The sequence below is a fragment of the Struthio camelus genome, chromosome W, assembly GCF_040807025.1.
Source record: "Struthio camelus isolate bStrCam1 chromosome W, bStrCam1.hap1, whole genome shotgun sequence".
Classification (NCBI taxonomy): Eukaryota; Metazoa; Chordata; class Aves; order Struthioniformes; family Struthionidae; genus Struthio; species Struthio camelus.
The window spans coordinates 43,032,483-43,056,430 of NC_090981.1; the positions used below are offsets into that span (position 1 = coordinate 43,032,483).

General features: G+C 45.2%; 1 protein-coding gene and 2 long non-coding RNA genes across 4 annotated transcripts in view; 2 read left to right on the top strand and 1 right to left on the bottom strand.

Annotated features, from left to right (window-relative positions):
• LOC138064089 (uncharacterized) overlaps positions 1-656 on the bottom strand; it is a 3,747-nt gene extending 3,091 nt beyond the window's left edge. The window contains exons 1-2 of one of the 2 annotated variants that reach the window (XR_011137332.1): positions 524-656; positions 135-303 (exon numbers count right to left, since the gene is read on the bottom strand). This is a non-coding gene — a long non-coding RNA (uncharacterized lncRNA). The other variant, XR_011137331.1, reaches the window with a different exon arrangement.
• A 9,868-nt stretch (positions 657-10,524) lies between these two features.
• Positions 10,525-19,373, top strand: LOC138064090 (uncharacterized). The gene is made up of 4 exons (XR_011137333.1): positions 10,525-10,784; positions 12,014-12,238; positions 17,226-17,325; positions 19,080-19,373. It is a non-coding gene; the product is annotated as an uncharacterized lncRNA (long non-coding RNA).
• A 4,004-nt stretch (positions 19,374-23,377) lies between these two features.
• The window catches only part of LOC104152949 (high affinity cAMP-specific and IBMX-insensitive 3',5'-cyclic phosphodiesterase 8B), an 89,773-nt gene continuing 89,202 nt past the window's right edge, over positions 23,378-23,948 (top strand). The window contains exon 1 of the mRNA XM_068925002.1: positions 23,378-23,443. Within this exon, the coding sequence (XP_068781103.1) occupies positions 23,393-23,443 (51 nt within the window). The 5' untranslated portion in view covers positions 23,378-23,392. The remainder of the gene's footprint in view (positions 23,444-23,948) is intronic.

Sequence of the window (23,948 nt, forward strand, 5' to 3'; positions counted from 1 at the left end):
TTCTAATGCTGCATTGCTTTCACCCTCTCTGCCCCTCCCCTTTCTTCTTTCATATATTTACCTAGGTGCGTGCACACTTTTTTCATACATCGCACCTTACTTTAATCTGACAATCCCTCTGTTCCTAAACATACCTGCGTTCCTGCTTATGTGGCACAACTAGCACTGATCTTGACGCAGCCTTACAGCAGGTGTTGGGGGCAGGCGCAGCAGGGTTGTTCCAGCCCGGCAGGTAGGGCATGCCCTCTCGCTGCCGCTGCTGCCGCTGCTGCTCCAGCGTGGTAGTTAAGGCAGGAAAAAGAACTGGGGAAGTTACACAAACAGTAAGTAGGAGAAGCACAAGGCTGGCACGGTTAAAAGATGCCTGAGAGCAAATGCACGAAAGTCCGTATCCTCAGCGAAAGTTTAGGGTCCGATCGCCCGCGCTGGGCCGCTTCGACGGCTCCGCGCAGCCTTCCGGGCGGCCCAGGGCCGCGGGCACCCAGTGCGGCCGCCCCCCTCCCGCCGCCGCCGCGGGACCTGCCTGCGCCAGACGGCGGCCCCGGGCCGAGCCCCAACACCGCCGCTGCCCTCGGCCGCCGCCCCCTCGGGCCCCGGGCCCGGCCCGCCACGGGCGGCCTCCATCTCCGCGGCTCCCGCAGCCATCTTCTCTCGTCTCGCCAGCAGGCGGGGGGAGGCGGGGGCGAGGGAGGAGCGCCGCCGTTTGGGCCTTCGCCTCTTCTTCCTCCCCAGCCGCCGGCCGGGGCCGCTGCTGGGTGCCCTTCGGCGGGGCGGCTGGGTCAGGCTCCGGCCTCGTTAAGAGCGGCCGCGCTGCGGGAGCCGGCGTGGCAGCGCGCTCCGGGCGGCGAGGGCTGCGAGCGGGCGGCAGCCGTGGGCTGGCCGAGGTGCTGGCGCGTGGCCTCGGGCCCGCTGCTGCGGGTCACCGCCGCACCGCACCGCGCCGCCCCCCCCCAGGCCTCGGGCCCGCTGCTGCGGGTCACCGCCGCACCGCACCGCGCCGCCCCCCCCCAGGCCTCGGGCCCGCTGCTGCGGGTCACCGCCGCACCGCACCGCGCCGCCCCCCCCCAGGCCTCGGGCCTGCCGCTGCGGGTCACCGCCACACCGCGCCCCCCCCCAAGGCCTCGGGCCCGCTGCTGCGGGTCACCGCCGCACCGTGCCCCCCCCCCCAAGGCCTCGGGCCCGCCGCTGCGGGTCACCGCCGCACCGCGCCCCCCCCCCCAAGGCCTCGGGCCCGCCGCTGCGGGTCTCCGCCGCACCGCGCCCCCCCCCCCCCAAGGCCTCGGGCCCGCCGCTGCGGGTCTCCGCCGCACCGCGCCCCCCCCTCAAGGCCTCGGGCCCGCCGCTGCGGGTCTCCGCCGCACCGCGTCCCCCCCCCAAGGCCTCGGGCCCGCCGCTGCGGGTCACCGCCACACTGCACAGCGCCGCCTCCCCCCCCCGCGGCCTCGGGCCCGCGGCGGTGACTTCGGCCGTGCCCCTGGGCTCAGGACTCTGGGGAGTGATGCTGATGGGAGCAGCAAGACGTGGCCTGGGACTGGGGGAGGAGAGGGAAGATGGTGGAGGGAGGAGAAGCAACCCAGGGCTCGCTGTTTCCTCAGAGGCGCCCCGTCGTACTGGCTGGCCGCTCTCTCGGCAGGGCACGGGGAGGCACGCAGTGCCACTCGCTCATCCCTGGTCCTGTGCACCAAGGCAAAGAATTGGGATTTCGTCCTGAGTTTGTAGTATGTGACGTTCTCCTACCCAGCAGGTCCGAAGGAGCAGGATGAGTCCTTCAAAGAATGGAGAGAGCATGATCAAAGGCCAAACAGCTGCAAGATGAAACAGAATCCATAAATACTATTTTAAAAATACAACTAAATGACTTTTCAAACAGTTGGGATTAGAAATACTGAGAAAAATGCCAGGGAGGAGTCAGCACAACTGACCAAAGGAGCCAGTGTAGAAGTAGCCTCAGCCTATTCATGGACCAGCAGTATGTCAGCCCCACCAGATCATCTTGTCAAGAACTGACTCCTACCATGCTGTTCTCTGCCCTTCTGTTGTAAATGTCTCAGCCTCCCTCTGCTTACCCTCCACCCCTTTATCTGTTTTATTCAGGCTGTAAAGACAAAAGAGCAGGAATAGCCGGTAAACTGCCCAACAGTGTTGAGTTACGCTTACTGTCATTCAGAACTGTAGTAGCAGTTCCTTAACTTTTTGGCAAACCACTAATCTTTCTATTTCATTCTTTAACTGCACAATGGAAATAACAGTACCTCTTTAGCACAGAAAGTGTTGCGAGAGGAATTTATGAAGAACCAGCTGGCAGTTGGATACTGTAGCGATGGAGGCCATAGATGTATCTATACAGGCAGAAAAAAGCCTTGAAGTAGAGATGGTAAGAAAATCAACAAAGAGTCTAAGTGAGAACGGGCAGTTCAAGGCTGAGAGAAGGAGGTAATCTGTTACGCAGCCTACACTGCTAGAGGAACTCTGCTCCCAGTTATCCTTGAGATCTGGATTCATGACTTAAGAGAAGTTAGGCTTTCTGGAGAGTAGCAAGCATGTGAAGAGTTGGACAGTAAGTATTAAATGAGAATTTTGCAAAATATAGGAGTGGTTATTCTTTACTGTAAATGCCAACCTATTGATTGGAAAGGCTAGAAGGAAGCTTACAGAGACAGCTTTCGTCATGTCCTCTCAAACCTTCCCTAAAGCAGTTGTGCTACCGCAGAGTCAGGTGTCATCAGCCAACGTCTCCTCCAGTATGGCAAGTCCAGTGTTCCTCTGCACAACATAGGAAAGAAACAATGGCTTTGGAAAAAAAAAAAAAAAAAAGAGTACAATTCACAATGCACAAGTAAGTGGCACAGCACTGGGCCATTTTGACTTTTTGGAACATTGTCACATGCTTTATAATGAGCAGTTCTCCCTTGCCTGGCATTACCACCAGGAGTGTGAACTCCTGGTGTTACAGAACTTTTGCTCAGAGACATGCATGAATAGGGCACCCTATTCCTAGAATATTGGTTTGTAACTGTGACGTTAGGTGCACTGATCCTGCAGAAAGGCAGTGAGAGAGAAAATACTGCTGGGGTATTTCTGAGATATGTTTTGTGTGTGTTGGGTGGGGGGGGGAGAAGCGGGGGGCTGAGACATCTTCTGATCCTTGTCAACAAAGAGTTGTTTTGGCATGACTGTTGTGGGAAAACAGAGGTTTTGGCTGAGTGAGTTATTTCATCGTGAATGGTTGTTAGAGCATTCTGCTGAGGAGATCTGTATGAATTGGAAATGATGACCAGGAAGTAACATAGATGGGATTCTTATGTTTAAGTTCAGCGCAAGACAATTCGGTGGATGAGGCCCCTCTCTGGCTCTTTAGAGTTCATTTGAAGAGCTTCATGAGAAGGAAAGTAAGAGTTGAGATGTCTTTGAAAAACATGAGTTTTCTGAGACAATTGTTCCGTTTTTCATTTTATCGTATAAATGCTTCTGCTTCATTTAAGGCTTCTTCTGTGTTTACAACAAAGACTTAACTTTGGAACTGCTCACAATATGCATCAGGAGGAAAATCACAAGTTCTTTAAAAACAACTTCAGCCAGTACATGTCCTTAGTGTCAAATATTGGAGGTATTTAAAGAAGGATAGCTTTTCTGGTGAATTTGAAATATTTGGCATTCATCATGGATCGAGATATTCCATCTATGTTTTACCTTGACTGAGAAATATATGTGAAGGATGAATGCGACTTTCAGTTTTATCTGCTTTCCCACATATTCCGTACATGTGGCACCCTGTAGAGATCCTGCCACTGGACTGACACCTTACTTGTTCAAACACTGATTTACTTTGAGTTTTGCCACAAAAAAGAATTGAGTGAGAACTGCATGTGGTTTTGGGCTTGTGATCTTTTGGGTAGCCATTGCCTGTTCTTTCTGCAAAACCAAGGTTAACCTTTTTCTTCTAAGCCTGTATACTTGGGGTTATTCAGGGGAAAGTGGAACAGTTGCAAAAATATTTAAACAATTGTCTAGAAAATGTGATGGGAGTCTCTCCTGTTTCTTAGCTGTCCTATGACCTGTATTCAGGAAAATGCTTACTTTCCCCTAGATACTGCTAACACCTGGCTGTGGTAATATTCAAATTCCCGGTATTCACCATTAAAACTAATGAACTGTTGAAGCCTAGATAAATCATTTTAGTCATTACAAATAAAGATTAAGAAGGCTTGACTGAGTGTAAGGCTGATTTTTAAAATGTTGCAGTAGATGCATTGCAGGAGACCTTTAAGTTTAAGAATGCGGTACACTTGAAGGGGCCTCCTGTAACAGCTGGCAGTATTATTAATAGCTGCCACAACTGGTTTAGGTAAAGAATGTGTTTTCTTGGGGGATTTTAACTAATGAGTCATGTCATTTTGTTCACCTTAGGTTTTTGTTGTTGTTTTGCTTTGAAAGGAAGAAGTTTTTGTTATGCAGGCGTGAGAACTATAGGCATTGCATCTTGATTTGAAAGCTTGGAAAAGCAGCCCACAAATTCCAAATATAAGGACTGGAGTCTCCTCTGGGGATGTCAACATTGTCTTCATTTAGTACATGCCAAATCACATCAGCTAGTGGTCTGGACCCAGATATTCATAGGGCAGGGTTAGTAAATAAATGAATAGAGTGGATGTTTGTGCACAAATCTGTACACATATGCACATGCCCTGACTCTTCTGGCTGAAGGAGAAATTAAAATATTTTTGCCTGGCACCAGAAGAACAACACAACCCCAAACTAAGAAATGTGTCCCTCTTTCCCAGCACCATCATCCTGCCAAATTGTGTATGTGGCACCACAGCAGTTAGCTAGGGAAGATCATGCTATTGTCATTCATTTAGGAGCCACGATATGTTTGTTCACCTAAATGAAGCATTTACCCCCTGCTTGTGGTCAGCATTTTGGATGACAGCTGCACTAATAGTTGGCATAGTTATAGTGCCAAGCCAAATTGCAGCAGTGGTACAGGTGTCAGGATGCTTGCTTATTTTCAAAACAGTGCACATTTCAGATATTGAGTATTTCTCATTTGAATGATTATTTTTCGTATTATTTTAAATATAGTTTAAAATAGCCTGAAAATTGGTATCTCTGACAGCTGCACTGGCGTGATTTTTGACTGGCTTCAGTTAGAGTGTCTCAATCATTTGACAATTAACAATGGTCTTACAGAGCATATTTTGGAATCTGCAAGGGTTATTTAGAGTAAAAATCATTTTCTGCGTAGTGGAGACGGTGGTCTTCACTTCAGGCTTTCACACTGGTATTTTTTGCCAGCTACTTGCCGCTTTAAGTCTCCTTTGGTGATGTAAGAATTTGGTATCACATCCTTGATGCTTGCATCAATTTTTTTTATGATTGCAGCTCTCCTATGTTCAATTCATTTACTTGGAGTTAAGAGAAATAGAGCCCCAACCCTAGATCCTCAAAATGGGAGGTAGTTACCAAATACATCTGAGCACCCTGATATTTATATCACAGACAAAATCAATATGAAAAGTACATTGTTAATATGGCACTCAGGCCATCAAATGTTGCAGGAATGCAAGAAGTACACTTGCCTGTCCATTTATCAATAATTCCAGCTGCTGGATGCTTTACTGCATGATGCTAACAATGTTGTTTCAGATGCAATTTTCTTGCCTCATAATTCAACATATAATTATATTCTCATGCCCTCTTTATTTCCAGAGGCTCTCTACTGCCATTAGTGCACAGGAAGGAATGTACTTAGCTAGCAAGAAACTGAATCGGAGTTTTTCTCTTCACTTTCCCTTTTCTTTTCCCCACTCACAGCTCTTCTTCACGCCTTCTAGTCTGCACCAAAAATCCCGGACTTGGACTTTCCCCTCTTTTCATCATTAGGATCCCCTTGTTGTCTGCGTTGTACCATCCGTTGTACACCAGTACAGCGACAAAGAAATATGGAAACAGACGGGAAATATGTCTGAAGAAGTTACAGCAAGTGGTGCTGAGAGCTGAATAAATTTAAATTTATAATTTTAAATTTAAGCAGATGAGTCAAGCTACTGTTCTCAAGTCCTGTTCCTTATTCATGTATTTAAAGTCAATCATCACACTTCAGTGCTTTTTTCCAAAGCCTAACTTTGAAGGCTCTGAACAGTACGTGGCCAGTATCTTATTGTGCTGCTGTGCTCCAAAAGAGGTGAAAAGCCAATATCCTAACCATGTTGGGCTGTTAAAGTTTCCTAAGAGTTTTTGTACCCATACAAGTATTTTGACCAAATTTCAACCTTGAGAATCAGAACTCCATATGGTTAAATTTTCCCTACGCTTTTTGTCGTTGCTTCTTGGCAGAAGTAGTCATGCCATGCCTGTGCACTGACATACCATTGCCTCATTCCCCTGCACCAGTGACAGTATTACCAGGAGTACAGTACATTAAGACCACTGCTTGTTCATCAGCACTTATCTGTACATGGCCATATCAGTGAGGACTGCAGTTACAGCAGTGGCACAGAGGAACAGGCCTGTACAGCAGGTGCAAGGCACAGAAGAAATTTCTGTGCTCCCCTGGCATGGGCTGTCACAGGTTGCTGAGTGAAGGGATGCAGGGAATCTGTTCTCACCAGTCTGGTGGCCTCAGTACCCTTCAGAATTGCAGTGGCAGCTGGAAGGGCAGCTGCTTCTCTAGCTGATGATCCGGGGAACCTGAGTTGCCTTAGCTTGGAAGAGTAGATTACATGTCTCCTCTGCCGTCTGCCTTCCACTAAGCCAAAGCCTTTGGTCTGCATGTAGGAAGAATATTAGAAATTCTGCAAAGACCAGTTTCACCAAATGGATGGCAGTGCTTTTCCTGCTCATCTACAGCTTCATCTAAACAGCCTTTTCATTTATTGGCCTTCTGAAACCCTGTGCATCCCCACCGTTTGCCCTGTACTGAGCCAGAAGTTAGAAATGGTCTGGAGGACCATAGCAAGAATGACCAGAGGACTGGAAAACATGACCGAGAGGTCAAGTTTATTCTAAAACCAAAGAAGAGAAAGGAGGCATATACACAGGCTTTGGAGCTGTGGAGTTGAAGAGGACAGCAATCAATTATTTGCCATATCTATGAGCAAAAGCCTAATGTGCAGCAAAAGATGGTCTAGTTTGGAAAACTTTCCCATTCCATGGAAAGTGTTACGAAATCTCCAGGCGGGGCAGAGGTCTCTGACAGCAGGTTGGACAGCTGTCCCCAGGGGATCCTCTCGTACCAGATCCTGCCTCTGAGAAGGAGGCTAGGTTAGAGCTCCTGAAACCTCTTCAAGCCCTGTCCTCCCTGCTATTTCATGCTGCAGGGGACTTGCACAGGAGCAACCTAGCAATGTTGTTGGATTACCCTGGGGTTAGCTTAGGGATCAGGGAGGGGTCAGGCTAGTTCTTTCCTTGAAATGCTCTCTACCCTTAACTGTAAATTTTAAAATACACCTGGATTTTTTTTTTCTCTGGCCTTCATCCTGTTTTTGGTACCTCTCTCAGATTCCATTACTGACATTTGCAAAAGCTACAGAAACTTATTTATTTTTCTGAAGACTTTTTCAGAACTAAATGAATTCATACAATTTTACTGACTCTCATACTGTGCAACTTTTGCTTCTTGATGGAGTCAGACTCCCTGTTTTGCATTTCATTTCAGTGCATTCTGTGAAACTAACTAGAACTTACTAGGAAATTGATTTTTTTCTAAATGATTTTTCTAATTTGTCTCCCTTGATCATGTTTTCCAATTCTTCTCTGATTTCACATCTCTCCATGTTCTTGGTCTCAATTTTTCCTGCTGAGTAGTGCTGACTGCTGTGCAGCATATATTTTTCCTGCACAAACAGCTAGAATGGTAAACATTTCTCTTCAGTCTTTTCTCTGCATTAAAAAAAAAAAAAGTTTGTATTAATCAAGGAAGAACGTGTCCCCAGCAGTTTCTCTTCAATCTGAGCCTGACATGGAGGTTAATATAACAACTCGCAGTACTGATTTAAGTGCTGCGTCTCTTACTGAGAAAGAAGAGCCTACTAAGTGAACATCCCTCCATGAAACATTAACCCTTTTGTAAAGACTGGTTTACACATCTAAAACCCTGAAGGTGTTCTTAGCTGAGATAAATCAGCATAGCCCCAGCTATGCATTTTTACATCAACCAGTCAGTTCTAGAACAGCCCTCTCTTTTACGTTAGCATTCTTATTTCTGACTATGCTGAACTGTAATATTCTGTGATGCGAACATCTGTATTGGCACCTGGGGAGGTGGCCAAGCAACTCCCAGCAGATTTTCTTTTAAACAGGCTTCTTTCTCCAGCCTCACCTTTTAATCTTACTGAGTTTTGATGATTAGTCGCCTAACATTGCTCAGGGAGAACAAATTGCACAAATTCATCTTTTGTTATTAGCTGCCGGGATTCCTGTTGCAGCGGTCCTCCAAGAGCCTAATGCCCCTTCAGACAGTTTACAGAAATTTGGAAAGAGGAAGTGAATTACAAGATGTGGATTTGAACCTAGGGTAGCCTGAATTCCTTTGTCTGTGCAGGACCTGGGAACAGGTCTTGTCTGCGCATTTTTGAAGTGGGTTAGTTAAAGCACTGTAAGCCTATATGCAGACCTTATTTTGGCCTGATGGCTTATTTCAGCATACGTTTGTGCCTGTCTGACCTAAACATAATAAAAATAAGCTGAGTTTAAACTGAAGGAAGACTAATTTTCACAGGCTTTTGCACTAAATCAGCTAAATTAGGTTCTAAATCACACTTTGAAAAAAGATTCTACAGCTCTGCATGCCGGCAAGTCCTTAAGCTTGAATTTGCTTGTGTGATGTACAGACCAGAGAGTACAAAGGGCACTGTTGTTCTCTTCCAGGCTCTGATCCTTGTGTCCCTTTCTTTCTTCACTTGTTATTTTCTCCTGGACCCATGAGGTCATCTCAGTTTGACTGTTCATTTGTGACTGCAATAATAATTTTTTAGAAAATGTCACATGTGGTGGAAATACCTGTCCCGATACTGTTAACAGCATGGTGAAAGACAGGCAGATCCTTACTAGGACAGGTTTGGAAATAGACTCTGGAGATGCTGTTTTCCTTATCTGGGACTCACTCCAGTCTCAAGCCTATTTGCCTGTGTGACATGTCATCAAATCTCCAAAATTCTCAGAGGAAAGATTTGCACTTACAGCTGTATACTGCTCAGTGCCCCCTCTACTTCCCCTCCACCAGCTCATTAACATGCATGTCTTTCCTTATTAGTGTTCGTCGTTATGTGAACAGCTGGTAACTGTTCTGTTTTCCTTCTCTTCAAAAAGAAGGCTTCACAGCCATGAGGAAAATTAGTGTTAGGTAAAAGCAACTCTTAATACTGACTCCAGGTCCATTAATTTTTTCATTATCGTTATCATCATCATCATCATGGCAAGGGTGGACAGGTAGGCTGTGGGCCTGATTTTCATGTTACTCGAATGAGTGTAAAAAGAAGAGAAAAACTCTTCTGAAGGTAGCAGGATTACACCAATACAAACCCAGGGTAAACGTGAGTCAAAATCTGCCTGTCATTACATTTTTACATGGCTGCCTTTAAATATAAGCAGTTTCTCTTCCAAATCCATTTTAACAGTAATTAACTGTAATGAAGATTTTTTTTTTCTGCTTGCATTTCTCAAATATATGCTCCACCAAAGATCTTAAATGACCCCTCTAGCTGTATATCTTATGATTAAGGTAGAAATTATTCCTCTCACTTACCGTTCAATAAGGAGAAGATGAGTAAGTAAGAGATAATTGCAAAGTAGGATGACATGTTTGCTAGGGTCCTCACTTTGATTTTTCCCTCAGTAAATTACTGGTTAAGATGGAATAGGCATTTTTCGTGGATCATGGCTCTGTTCAAGACTCTGTGCAGTAGCCAGGTGACCAGACTTTGTGGACTATCATCTGAAACATCTCAGATCTAAAGATCTCCGTCTTACAGGTTGACGACAGTTCTGAAGTGATATTTTACCCTGGACTTTGAAACAGCACATAGGACAGTAATTGTCCTCCATGCCTTTCATCCAGGACATAGGATGTTCTCCATTTTCCCATCTCAAGACACAACCCTGAGAGCTTATTTATTTTCCATAGGAATAAGCAACAATATACTCATCTCTAGTTTTTCCCTGGTGTGGGAAACTCAGCTGCATACTGTGTGGTAGAGAGGGACTGTACTTTCCACTCTGCCTGTGGAAAAAAAAAAAGGGAGGGGGTGGTAAGAGGCCTAATCCTAAGGACACAGCCTGACTGAGGGTAAGGGATATCTTCAGTTCTGTAATTTAATAGAGGTGTGCCTCCATTCACATGATCTTACACAGAACAGGAGCACTTGGGGATATAGTCTGACACAGAGGGCTGCCTTTCAGCTTTAGGGGCGAGCATTTTTTGTTGTTACTCTTCAAATCTGGTAACTTGGCAAGACAGGTACCAAATACACATATCTCAACTGCAGGATGCCTTATCTATGGTCCTGCCTTTCTTCGGGGAGCCTAAGCCCTGCTCTAGGATTGATTTGATGTTTCTATGCGTTAAGCATCCCCATAATAACAGATATATCCCTCTTCTTCTACACTGCTCTGTTCAAACAGCTTAGCATTACCATGGAGGAGGTTGACTGCGGTCCCAGAGCTGGGAGAACAAAAGAGCTGAAGTTTTATCTGGCACCGCACGGGATGAGAAGGAAGAGAAGTTCATTTCTTCCTTCCTCTTCCTTTTGCTCACGTTTGCACATGGAGGACCTCAAGAAAGGCAGGTAAGATTCATTTTTTTGAAACACTGCTTTATCTGAAGAGAAGTATTCTTTCTTCTGCTAATGTATAGTGCTTGCAAGAGGCACAGACATCCCTAAACGTCAGTGCCGGTCCTGCCTCACTGTGGGCTTCATCCTTTAAGCTCTTCCTGCACAAGGAGACCTAGGGACCTTCCTGCCCAAAGCTGGCTTGTTCATCACTTCCTGATAACAGATGCCTTCACTATGGCAAAGTTTCCAGCCTGTGTGGTGGATCTAGAAATGCCATTTTGCAGAGGCTATCTCCGTAGGAAATAAGAGTTCTTACTCTGTCTGGGATGAGTGATATTAAAAAGAAGTAGGAATCCATAACTGCAGCACCATGAACTTACTAGCCTACACTTCTTGTATGTCAAACCGCACTAATAGTTAGATACCGTAAGTCAAATACATTGTGGGAAAGAGCAAACATGCAGCATGTTCAGCACAGATATAAAATGCATTTAACATTTTCCTGAAAATATTAAACTATAATGCTGTGATCTGTGATCACTGCATGATTAGACCAGTCTCCATTCCCTTTCCAGATTACATACAAATGTGAAATTGTGAAGAGCCTCTTCTTCAAACCGACCAACTTCTTCAGAATGTATCTGCAGTTAAGTAGCAATATACATTGGCACCAAGAGGATTAGAATTCAATTGAATTGACTTCTGCTTGCTTTAAATCTTCCCTCTTTGTTCTTATACTGCCTTATTACTGTTCATTTGACTCTAATCTCCCTTTTTGAAAGAGCATTAGTTTAAAATAAATTGATAGAATACTTCTAAATGAATAGAAGTCTTTAACCAATAGGGTGACATGAAAATTAAGGAAATGTTGGGAATACAATGCCAGAAGATAAATGACAAAATATTTTGTGGCACGTTGAGTTACTTTGCTGCCTTTCAAATGGAAAATTCAAGTACAGTGACTATCCAAACAAAATCAACCAGATACTACATCTTCTGCTTATTTTTTCCCTGTGATATGACATTTTCATCTGTGGATCTGTTTATCCTCAAACGTATACCACTAGAGGGTGCTCAGATAGCAGCCTTCGTGGGAATTTATAAATTGTTCTTTCTGGCTTGATTAGAATTTTTGGCTTTTATGCAGCTAGCTGTGGCCTTAATTCTCATCTTCCCAGTTGCTCTGGTTTGTTTATTTGTTTGTTTACTTCTTTGTTTTCCCTCTCTCTCTTTATTTAAAGTTTATGCAAGCTGAGAGACTCCTGCTGAATGAGTTTCTACTTCGTCATCTTGATGCTATTTTAACGGCATTTGTCAGCACAGCATGAATAGTCTCACTGCGTCCCTCCTCACGTCACAGCCAAATACGACTTACCACTCCAAAAAAAGGAAACTAGCATTAAATAACAACTTTCCCGTGATGAAAACAGATGTGATAGAATTCAGGAATCCAGGACTATTTCAGGGTAAGCAAACCTGTAGTATTTGGCTTACTTCTCCTCCGTCCCCTCTCTAAACTGAGCATATTTGTATTCTCTGGACTTAACCATCTTCCATTTCTGTGCAGAGAGACATTCCAAGTCATAAAATTACTCACTTCGTCACCCATACTAAAAAGTCTAAGCAAATACACAACACAGTGTTAAAGAACCTCCACCAGGTGAAAGTCTTTGCGATGACTCTAAAAAACCTTGCATGTACACTGTTCATAAGCCCTCCAGGGGCAAGGAGAAGAAATTGTCCTTAGGGAAGCCGGAGTGAAACAGCAAGCAATCTACCCTGTAGCTGAACTAGTCTTCATCAATAGTCAGTAACCAGTGTAACACCACATAGTTTACCAGTGCACAATAAAACCCACACGACATTGTATTTTGCCAGTTCTGTTCCAGTCTACAAGACAGGTCAAGATATGAAAAAAAAAACAAGTATTGTGAGATTATAGCAGAAAAAAAACTTTTAGGGGATTTCTGGAATAAATGGACTGAAGGAAAGAGAATACCTTATGGACAAGAACAAATGCGTGTGTAATTGCAGGCAAGTGGATTCAGAGACAGGTGGGAAAAAGGAGGTAAAGCGTCTGTAATGAAAGGGAAGGAAAAATATCTAGCCACCCTGTGGGTGCAGAACTGGGTGTTTCTGCTGAGTACAGCTCTGCAGGCATGTTGTGGATTAAATTGTTCAAGGGTAAATCATACTTTTTACTTACATGGGCTAAGAATAAAATATTTCAGGGGCAAAGACGAGGAGTTTTCTTAAATTTTCAATTAAGTCACTTCCTTTGATAGTGGATTGTGCCTCAGATCCTCTTCTCTATTGAGAAATATCATTATTGACTCCGTGTAGAAAAACAGGATATCACATTTCCTCAGGGGGGTTTTGTTGAACCTTTGCTGAGGAAAACATAGCTGTATAATGGTGGTCATATTAACTAGTGGCTGATGTTAAACTACTTGTAGGAAGGGTGATGAGAAGGCAATCCATCCAGTATTTTCTATCAGTCTCGTTCCAGAGCCATGTGAATGAAAGAGCAGTGGTGACTGTAGACAGTGGTCTTCTTGCAATGGATAAGAGCAGCGTATGAATACAGTTAGATGGATTTTAGATTGATCGTCCTGCTGCCTGTGGCCGTGAGATAGGATGAGCATGCAAGGATGGTCACAGATAGGAAGAGATAAAATTGCTTGGGCTAGTTTCGCTCCCTTCGTTGCATTTGTTCATTCTTTGTATCCAACTGATTTTCATTTTCCTGTACTTAGAATCATGCTTGCGACTGTGCTCAGACAACTGAGTAATCCTAATTGCCCTGTATGAGTGAGTGGTCAGTGTCACTAATTACTCTTCCAGCAATGTGGGGGATTCTGATAGATGGCTATTACGATCAAGCTTGAGAAGCACAGTTTGACGGAACAGAGGGAAAGCAGAAGCCGAGGGAACTGGTTTAAGGGGTCATCATTTAATTACAGCAAAATTAAATAGCAAGAGTGAACAACATAATCCACAGTCTTGGAGGTGAGAGAATGATGGCAAGAGAAGGCAATAGTTTGAAAACAAGTTATTGCTGAGGAGAAGTTTTTTAGACTAGAAAATCCTAGGTCCCCTGTAGGCAGATGCGAGAAAAGGCAGAAACCGTAAAAGACAAACTGCTTAAAGAGAGAAGAGGAAAAAGACACAAGTAATGGGATGAATTTGGAAGTTTGGAGGCAAAATGAAGCAGGGTAATCTCTGCAAAGCAAATCTCTTTTGTAACTAACTGGTACTGTCGTAAATCTAAGGCAGCATGATTTTTCCTGGAGTTGGTTTCCTTCTTTAGCTCAAGTTGTCCTATTTACTATTATCTGAAATTGCCCACTATGGAAAAATAATCACTCTCATACAATGCATTAAAAAAACCATTATGTCATTTTAAAGGTCAGATTTTAAAATGAGTTTGAACTTGGTTTATTGATACGAGCCTGGAAATGTTGCACACAATGATTTGTGTCTGCAAATAAAAAAACGTTTTCCCTACCTGACTTGTGGGTGAAAATGGTTTGGGTCAGCAAGCAAGCTGCAAATAGCTATATGTTGTTGCAGATGGTCTTGCGCCCTGGATTACATGGGAGAATTTAAAAGGCTTTTTTTTTTTTGAATTGGAAATTAGTTACATTTCCTAGAAAGAATTTTCCAGAAATCAGTCAGACAGCCCTCTGACCTGACACTTTGTATGCTCACTCTGTTACCAGAACAGAAATTTGTGGAGAAGTTATAAGTTTCATACCCTTTGTCCTTATACCACGAGCCTTCACTCAGCTGAGTTGTGGGTTTGCCTTTGTCTGCAACTTCTGATAATTTAGGAAGGTTCAAGTCCAGTACTTTCCTGAGGAGATCTCATGGTCTGTGGGGAATGAGTAGTGCACAACCTTTCCAACCTAAGGGGACATGTAATTTGATGTAGTTTTGAGGACAGCTATATAACCCGGTGTCCCTCCCCTAACAGAGCTACTTTGTACAATGGCACCTGTGAGCAGGTTGGTCAGTCATCCTCTCCTAAGGGAGGACATCTAACTGCTGTAACCAGAAAAACTTACAGAGCCCAGTGTGCTCTGCCATCTTCCTGCGAAGGAAGCAGATTTATACCTTTATGGAAGTGTAAGAAGAACACACGCAGTGACCCAGCACAATGACAAAGAGACCATACAACCCGTAGGAACAAGGTATATAGGAGCTGGTTGCCACTACTGTCACAATGCATCCATGCCCAGGCCAATCTCCGAGTTCGGTTTGCAGGCTGAGTGAGTTGCAGGCTGCAAACAGCTCAGGAACGCTGGGCTGGGCCTAACAGCACTAGTTAAAGATCTGATGTTGCCAGTTGATGGTTAAAACTGTTTATATGCAGCTATTCATTGATCTGTACTTACCAGACCTCGGATTTTCGTATTGACTTTCAGTGTGGAAGGAGCTGTGTATCTGAGAGTAGAGTAGCTGTGCCTTTTTATTGCTGCAGTTCCAGCATTGTGTGTTGAACCCACTGCAGACTTTTTTCTACTGTATTTTGCTCTGGCTGAAGGACTGCTGTATCTTCTAGACAGATACCATTTTTACACCCCTTCTACCACAGCTGGAAAGAGAGACAAGTAGTATTATCATTGTGGCTAAGCTGTAGTGGAGACCCTTGAATGTTTCTTGGAGGGCAACACAATTTATCTTCATTTCTTGTGGAAATGAGCAGAGTGGAGCTGTTGGGCCTCAAACAGAACTATACAGCTCAGAGAGAAATGTATATAGCACCATATCCCCTCAAGAACAGGTGTATTTTATTATGATTTTTATTAAAAAAAAAAAAAAGAAGTGTTGCTGCTTTTTATGCCTACTCTGGAAGTTGTTTCTCTTCAAACCTTACCTAACTACCACTGACTTCATAGGCACCATGAGGCAGGTATTCTAATAAAGGAAACACAGTTTTACTAGAAAACACAGTAGTACCACTCAGTGGTTTTTTGTGCCAACTGCTGGGTCTAGTTGATCTTCACTGCAAGATTTTCTAAAATGAAATTGCTCTAGTCATTCCTAGAATTGTGTCTTGTAACTCTTTCTTGTATATGCCTATACTAATTTATACATATATATAATAGGATGCAAGAGGGCTGAGAAGAGAGTTGAACTTTCTAAACTGAAACTATGTGTAGATAGCCATGATTTGTAGATCTGAATACCCATCTTTTGATCCAGTGGCACTAGGTTAGACGCTATAGTGTGCAAAGAAAAGGATTCCTTTGCTTTATCTGCCTCCCTAACTAATCAGGAATTGTTGTGTTTGTGCAGCTACGTTCCATTATTACAAACAGCTGGAAAAATCAGAACATAGTTGTGTATGCTGAGATGGCTGGTGGTTTCTCAGAGCTATAATGCTGGATAGATTTCAAACATACAAATGCTGGAGAGATTTCAAACACACCTGTTAAATATCTGTATTCCAGCAAATACGGAAGTATTAATTTGTAAGCATCATATTAAGACTATTTTGCACACGTATATTATCTTTTGTCCCATAACCCCCATGAGGTCTGCAAATATTAATGACTTGTGTGAAGTTTGTACTGGTAGTATCTGCCTCAGAATGAACCCTGTGCCTGTCCGCTCAGGCATGAATGTTGCACAGGTACACAGTCTGTGATGCAATCCTCATATTTTACAAAGGATTACTTATAACATAGTCCTGCTGTGGATTGTTTTAAAACAGTGGAATCAATGCTTGTGCATTTGAAGCGTTACCCGAGAGTTTACAGAGACAAAATGAGTCATGTCACTTCTTCCTTCTGTGCCATTGCCAAGTAACAGGGTTCTGCCAAGTACTGTAGCTCTTGAAAGCTATGCTCGTATCTTCAGTTTGTGCACAGCCTGCTAGAAGGAGTAGAAAAGGAATTTCCCTGTGATAGCTAAGATGGGTACCCCTAATAGTATGTTATAGCAAAACATATGTCAGTGGATATTCAATAGCAAATCCCCAAGCCATCCGTTTGTGTTGGATAGGGGCTCTGAAAGGGTAAGGAATATTGCTTGAGCTAGAGGAAGATTTTTATTTCACGCTGCTTTTAATATGAGTTTGCTGTGCAATGCGGAAATACATTTCTGAAAAAAACTCCTTATTTTTTGAAAACACAGCAGTATAAATGAGGAACTCCTGGGTTTCTTAGAACTGCTTTCTAGTTAGAGAATGCATCCTGCACCTGGTTTATTCGTAGCACAGTTCATTCCAGAGCCAGGAGAGGACCATATGATCCACAAAAACTTTGTGTTTCCTGCTTGTGAGAGAACTAGACAGTGTCTTCATGTGAACTTCATTGACAAAAGGACCAGCGCTTAGGACCGCTAGAGGAAAAATTAAATCACTGTCTTCTCCAGCAGTGTGGACAGCTTTTTTCATTAGTTGTTTTATGTACATCATGATGTTTATGTTCTATATTCTATCTACAGGTGTCTTAGATCTGCTTAATTTTACTATATGGGCACATTGAGTTGAGTGTTTCTGTATCCTTCGTTCTTGGTGTGGCATAACGTTCTCTTCCGATTTGTGGTAAGTCCGTATCTATTGAAGTAAGTCACAGAATCACAGAATCACAGAATCGTTTAGGTTGGAAGGGACCTCTGGAGATCATCTAGTCCAACCTCCTTGCTCAAGCAGGGTCACCTAGAGCATATTTCCCAGGATCACATCCAGACGGGTTTTGAATATCTCCAGGGAAGGAGACTCCACTACCTCTCTGGGCAACCTGTTCCAGTGCTCTATCACCCTCACAGTGAAGAAGTTTTTTCTCAGGTTTAGGTGGAACTTCCTGTGGTTCAGTTTCTGCCCATTGCCTCTTGTCCTGTTGCTGGGCACCACAGAGAAGAGGCTGGCCTCATCCTCTCGACACTCCCCCTTCAGATACTTGTACACGTTGATGAGATCCCCTCTCAATCTTCTCTTCTCCAGGCTGAACAGGCCCAGCTCTAGCAGTCTTCCTTCATAGGAGAGGTGCTCCAGGCCCCTCATCATCTTGGTAGCCCTCCGCTGGACTCTCTCCAGTAGTGCCATGTCTCTCTTGTACTGGGGGGCCCAGAACTGGACCCAGCACTCCAGGTGAGGCCTCCCCAGGGCTGAGGAGAGGGGCAGGATCACCTCCCTCGACCTGCTGGCAACACTCTGCCTAATGCACCCCAGGATCCCATTGGCCTTCTTGGCCACAAGAGTGCATTACTGGCTCATGCTTGATCTGTTGTCCACCAGGACTCCCAGGTCCTTCTCGGCAGAGCTGCTTTCCAGCAGGTCAACCCCCAGCCTGTACTGGTGCATGGGGTTATTCCTCCCCAGGTGCAGGACCTTGCACTTGCCTTTGTTAAACTTCATGAGGTTCCTCTCCGCCCAGCTCTCCAGCCTGTCCAGGTCCCTCTGAATGGCAGCACAGTCTTCTGGGGTGTCAGCCACTCCCCCCAGTTTAGTATCATCAGCAAACTTGCTGAGGGTGCACTCTGTCCCTTCCTCCAGGTCATTGATGAATATATTGAACAAGACTGGACCCAGGACTGACCCCTGGGGGACACCGCTAGCCACAGGCCTCCAACTTGACTCTGCGCCATTCACCACAACCCTCTGAGCTCTGCCAGTCAGCCAGTTCTCAGTCCACCTCAAAGTGTATTCATCCAACCTGCACTTCCTGAGCTGGCCTTTGAGGATGTTATGGGAGACAGTGTCAAAAGCCTTGCTGGTCCTCATGAGTGTTTGCGTTGTGTGATGTTTGTGGCTTTCTGAGTTGTAGTTTACAAATTTTCTTATGCTGAAGTATTTTTACAGTTTGTTACTTTTTATTTACTTCATAAGAACATAAAGGAATCCAATCAGACTTTCAGTTCAGGACGCATTTAACAATAAATTGATTGTCTACCAACCAAGTGAACCACTAGAAGGCAAAACAAGAAACTACTGTACATGTCAGCTGATGCAATTTATAGCTGACTTTAAGTATTATGGTGTTGACTGCACACAAAGATTACACTGTAAAAGATTATCTAGGGCAAATTAAAAGCAAATTAAATAACTGATACACTCTGAGGCCTATAGTTAACAACAGGATTAATGCAGGATCCTGTAGCCTTTTACTCACGCTAGCAGTCCCAGGAAAGTCGAAGGCCATCAGGACTATCTGAACCCTGCTGGAAATTCTTTGAATGGAGACCTCACACTTGCAAATGAACAGTGGCTTCTTAGTACCATACCCTTGTTTCTGCAGGCCAGACTCAAGAAGTGGGGCTGTGAGTGACTCAACTATTTTATGATTTCTTTTTTGCCAGAAGTCTATGGAAATTTGTGGCAGTGTGGGACAGCATTTGACTTCCAATTTCCCCCGAAGGCTTCTGAGACAGCATCAAGCAAGGAAGAAGCTTGGAAATACGATGCATATCCAAGAACAAGCCACCTAAAACGCAACGTAAAGCCCACAGCTTTATCAGCTTTATCTGTGCCTTTATATAAGATAGCAATGACTTGTTCAGGAGTGCACATCTATTATTATTACTATTATTATTATTGAATGACAATTCCTTCTCTGAAGAATGGTTCTTTCATAGCTAGTGACAAAAGCAATGCTTTTCTGAGTACACATCACATGACATCTCTGTTGGGCACTGTCCTATTCACGCAGCTGTGTTCTGCCAGGGAATATTGTTAGATATTTGTCTCAGCTTCTAATGTCAACCTTTAAAGAATTTTTTCTGTTTGCCCTTGTCATGACTTGAAAACCTCAGGAGAGATTAAACCAAAGTTAGTGCAATCTACGAGGACTGGATGAAAAAAATAGCAAGAATGGAACAATATTCTCCTGTGCTCCCATTTGGCTTGCAGTCTGGCAAATGGTTGCCTTTTCAGGATTAGTATTTTAACCCATATGTGGATTATGTATGTTCATAAATAAAAATTGTTTGTTCATTTTAAGCACAGCTAATTTTGGATGATGATTTCTTATCTTTTGAGATCCAACAGCATTTTCAGTGCTGGCCAGACATAAATGAAAAAAAAACCAACACAACAGTCCTTGTTTAAGTGGCACAGAAATCCTGCCTACAGTGACATCAGAGGAGGAAACTCTAATGGCAGCAAATGAGTGAGAATATGTGTATTTTTGTTATTCATGGGACTAGGTCTGACCGCAAGACCAGGAATGTTTACCATATGCTTTGCCAACACAAAACAGATGGTCAAGTGCAATCTTAGTCTAAGCTCTGGAGTCTTCTTGAGTGTGAATCTAGGAGCTTAGCACAGGACCAGGCTTTTGTCCTTGCAGTCTGGACGGGAAGGAGTGTCAGGACAAGTTCTCCTCAGCCTGTCCACCGTATCTTGAGCTTGTCTCTTCCTAAACTAAATGCGGATGCTATGAGTTGAAAGTATATCCAGGCTGCAGCTAGCTAAGGAGGTAGAAGTGGATTGTGGCACTAACTGTGCTTAGGCCTAGTTGTCTCCTGATGGAGCTTGTCACTGACTTCTGTAGCCTGGGGAATTCACCCATAAAAGGGGCGAACGTTTGTTTTTTGTTCTTGGAACTTATCTTTATGACATGGCCTTGGATACCTCCTTAAAAAGTCCCAGAATCAGTGGGCATTTTGTTTACATAAGAAACATGAGCTCAATTGCTGTCACCGTACAGTTCAGGCACAGATAATGTACTAGAGAAAGTCTACTCAGGAAGATAGGAAAATACCAACTTTTTTACTATTTATATGATTGTAATAACTTGATTGTAATAACATCTCAGGAATGGAGTCTTCACAAATAGGCTTGTGGAAGACAAATATTTTAACAGCAGATTCACACACATCAAAAAACATGAAGGTGAAATGCTGAGAACGTTTCAACAGAGTTGGCTATGTGGCAGAAAGAGCAAACATAATGTTAGAAAGAAACAAGGGATTTCTAGAGAGATAAAAATGTTGAAAATTGCCTCCTTGATAGTGACAAAGCAATTAAGAAGATTATTAAGAAATTAACATGAAAATGCAACCCTAAGGAGAGTTGACGTCCATATACATTACCCACAAGGAAGCACAATGTTTGTATACTAGAATTTAAAGATATTATTCTGGACACTAGGTGTACTTAAAATGTTCTTAGAACATAGCAGAAGCAAATTAAGAATGATAAATTAATAAAAAGGGTATAAAGTTCAAACAAAGGGCCTATTTCAATCCCTCTTAAAATATAAACAGCTCACACACTCCCATTAAGTTCAGTGGGAGCAGGATACTGAGCCCAAAGTGGGGTCCTTAAGGCATGTTGAAGTCGACATGCAGGCAAAAGGTAATAAAAAAACAACAGAGAATTTACTTTTTAATTTACTTTTGCAACTAAAAGAAAGTAGGAGGAATAATTGCCTGCATTTGGGCTGTTTTCCCAGAATCAAAACACTTCTTTTTTTTTCCTTTTAAATCATTGAAGTTATTGCCAGTAGTCCAGTCCCAAATCAAAAATGAATAAGAAATGAGTGGGTCTGAGCCTGTACTCTTTGTTCAGGCAAAACTCTTGCTGACAGCACAGCTGCTGCAGAATGGCGTCCACCCTTCAGAGTGCGTACAAAATGCTATTTGCCTGCCACATACTGAGTGTGGTTGTTAGCGACGGGGCTAATCTTTCTGTGATTCCTGTGTCAGCTTCTCGATGCTTGGAAAGAATTGACACTCTGGCTGGTCTCAGCATTCCTCTAGCAAGTCCTCAAAAGCCACGTCAGCTTGAACGGGAAGATGCAAGGAGAAATGCAGGGAAAGGCCTGTGTGGAAACTGTGGCTATAGCTGTGGCACTGTGGGCACTTCTGAGCCCTCGTGTCCAGATGAGCACCTTGGCGACATCCTGATCCCATGTCTGGGTGAGATCTGGGCCCATCCGAGCCCTTTCCTCCTTCTCTTCTTCCTGTGTCTTAGTTGGGAAGGCGACCTGGGTGTACAAAATGGCGGGAGTAAAAAGCTGGCTTTGATTAGTCCCCAATCTGTATGACTGGGGAAGCAGGGATCCCAGGGCAGGCACTGAGGCTTGCTGCTCCGCCTAGATGCAGCTAATCTAACAATCTTATGAATTTAACTGGGCAAAGCTGGTTCTGAGGTTTGCAGTTAAAGGCTGGTTGACACCTTGCACTTTTGCAGATGCACTGAACAGGAAAGGACATACCTCCTCTGAGACCATACCAGTGCTTCAGTCCCAGCTATCCAAGACCTTGGTTGTGCACTACTGAAGTTACAGTAAGCCTTCCTCATAGATCTAGGATCAGGACCCTTGCGGGAGTACAAAGCACCTAGCTCCCAGACAACGGTTCTCGCAGATGTACGGCCAAAAAAAGGGGAGTGTGCTGACCTCTCATCAAGGATATTTCAATATGTGCACTGCCTAGTGTTTCTGGGAAGCCCAAGAAGGATTGTATTTGCTGACTATGTTTTCTGTCCTCTGAAAGTAGGGCAGTTCTTCGCAATCCCTAGCCTCAATCTGACATAACTTGCTGACCCACAGTGTTTCCACTTGTCTTCTGTAGAACCGACTTTCTGGGTAAGTTTAGTGCTTATTTGGTGTTATGGTCTGTGATTTTGTGGGTTTTCTGCTGGACAGATTCTGTGCCTTGTCCCACTGTTCCCTGTCATCTTACTGTTACTTTACTCTTGTGGCATACAACTACTCTCGACTTGTCTCATGGGCAAGTTTGGGCTCTTTTTGGCAGGGATTGTTTTTGATTGTGTTTGCTGAGTGTTTTGTACATTTCCTTTGTCGAGGCCTTGGGTATCGCTACAGAACAATGATAGTATTAACGGTATTAATGAACTCCCAAGTAATAACAATACTCTGCAGAAAAATAGTGATGTTGATCAGCTGTTCTTACAGCATGAAAGAGAGAGCAGTGGGTTGAGAGAGTCCAGTCCAGTCAAGCCCAGAGATGTCATTTCCAAGGCAACACATTCCACGTGCCTGGTACTTATTGCAAACTAGAATATCTCAGAGATGAAAATTCACTCTTTGAACTCTAGTTCCACCTTTGATTTTCTCTACATGAGGGTCATGCTGCCCTCCTCAACCCCCGGCAATTCATCTCCCCTCTCCTTGACTGCGATGCTGGATTTTGAGAATCCTGGAAAGCATGGGCCACAAGCCACCCTCCCCCTGTGTGGATGTACCATGCTCTCTTGGGGGCCACAAGGGTTTGCCGTTTTCCGAAGGCTGTGTAACTATTAGTGCATTGAAGCAAGCTAGGCTCAGAGCACTTGGTTCACCTTACTTTTTCCAAGTGGTTTCCCCCATTCTAAGTGTTCCTGATCAGGGTAGAAAATGAGTTAAGGGGCACGGGAAGGGGCAAAGGCTGGGAGTCCAGGGCAACTCGGGCGCGGGGAAGCCAGTCTGCCTTCCTCCCCCTCGGAGCCCTGAGGGGCAACTCTGTTCCCGGAGCGCTTTATGGGGGGAGCCTCCAGCCGAGCGGGGCCGGGCGCTGCCGGGAGGGGCGGCGGGGGAGCCCCGGGGCCGCGGGCCGGGCCGGCCCCAGGGGAGGTGCCGGCGGCGGCGGGGTCCCGCCCCGCTCACCTGGGCAGCTCGGGCGGCCGCGCCGGAGCGCCGGTCCCGCTCCCTTCCGCTCCTCGGAGGATGAACGGGCCCGGCCGCGCGCCGGAGCTGCTGACCGGGCCCGGGAGGAAGGTGAGGCGGTGCTGGCCCCGGGGGGCTGGAGGAAGGAGGCAGGGCCGGGCCGGAGCCCCCCGGGCAGCCTGGATCCAGGGGAGGGTTTCACCCTGCTTCCTTCCGCCGGCTTCGGGGTCCCCGGCGCCGTGCGCGGCGGGGCGAACGCGTGGAGTTTGCTTGGGGAGAGGGAAGGCGAAAAACTGGACGTTGACCTAGTGGCTGGCGCCGACGTCCCGGGACAGCTGCCCTGCAGCCTTCGGGGGCGCCTGGCTTGGTATCGTGCCTGCTTGTTGGTGCTGTGCGTCTTGCTGGGGAGCCTGGATGCAAACACCGGGCTGGCTCCGCGCCTTCCCCGGCTGCCGCCGCAGCGGGCTGCGCCTCGGGCCCTCCGCGGGCATCGGCCCCCCGGCTCCTCCCGCAGCCGCCCCTGCGGCGCTGTTTCGGGGGCGCGGGCAGGAGCCCCCCGCCGCCCCGGCCGGGAGCGCGGCCGTGCCGGGGCCGGAGGCAGCTGCCGGGAGCCCCG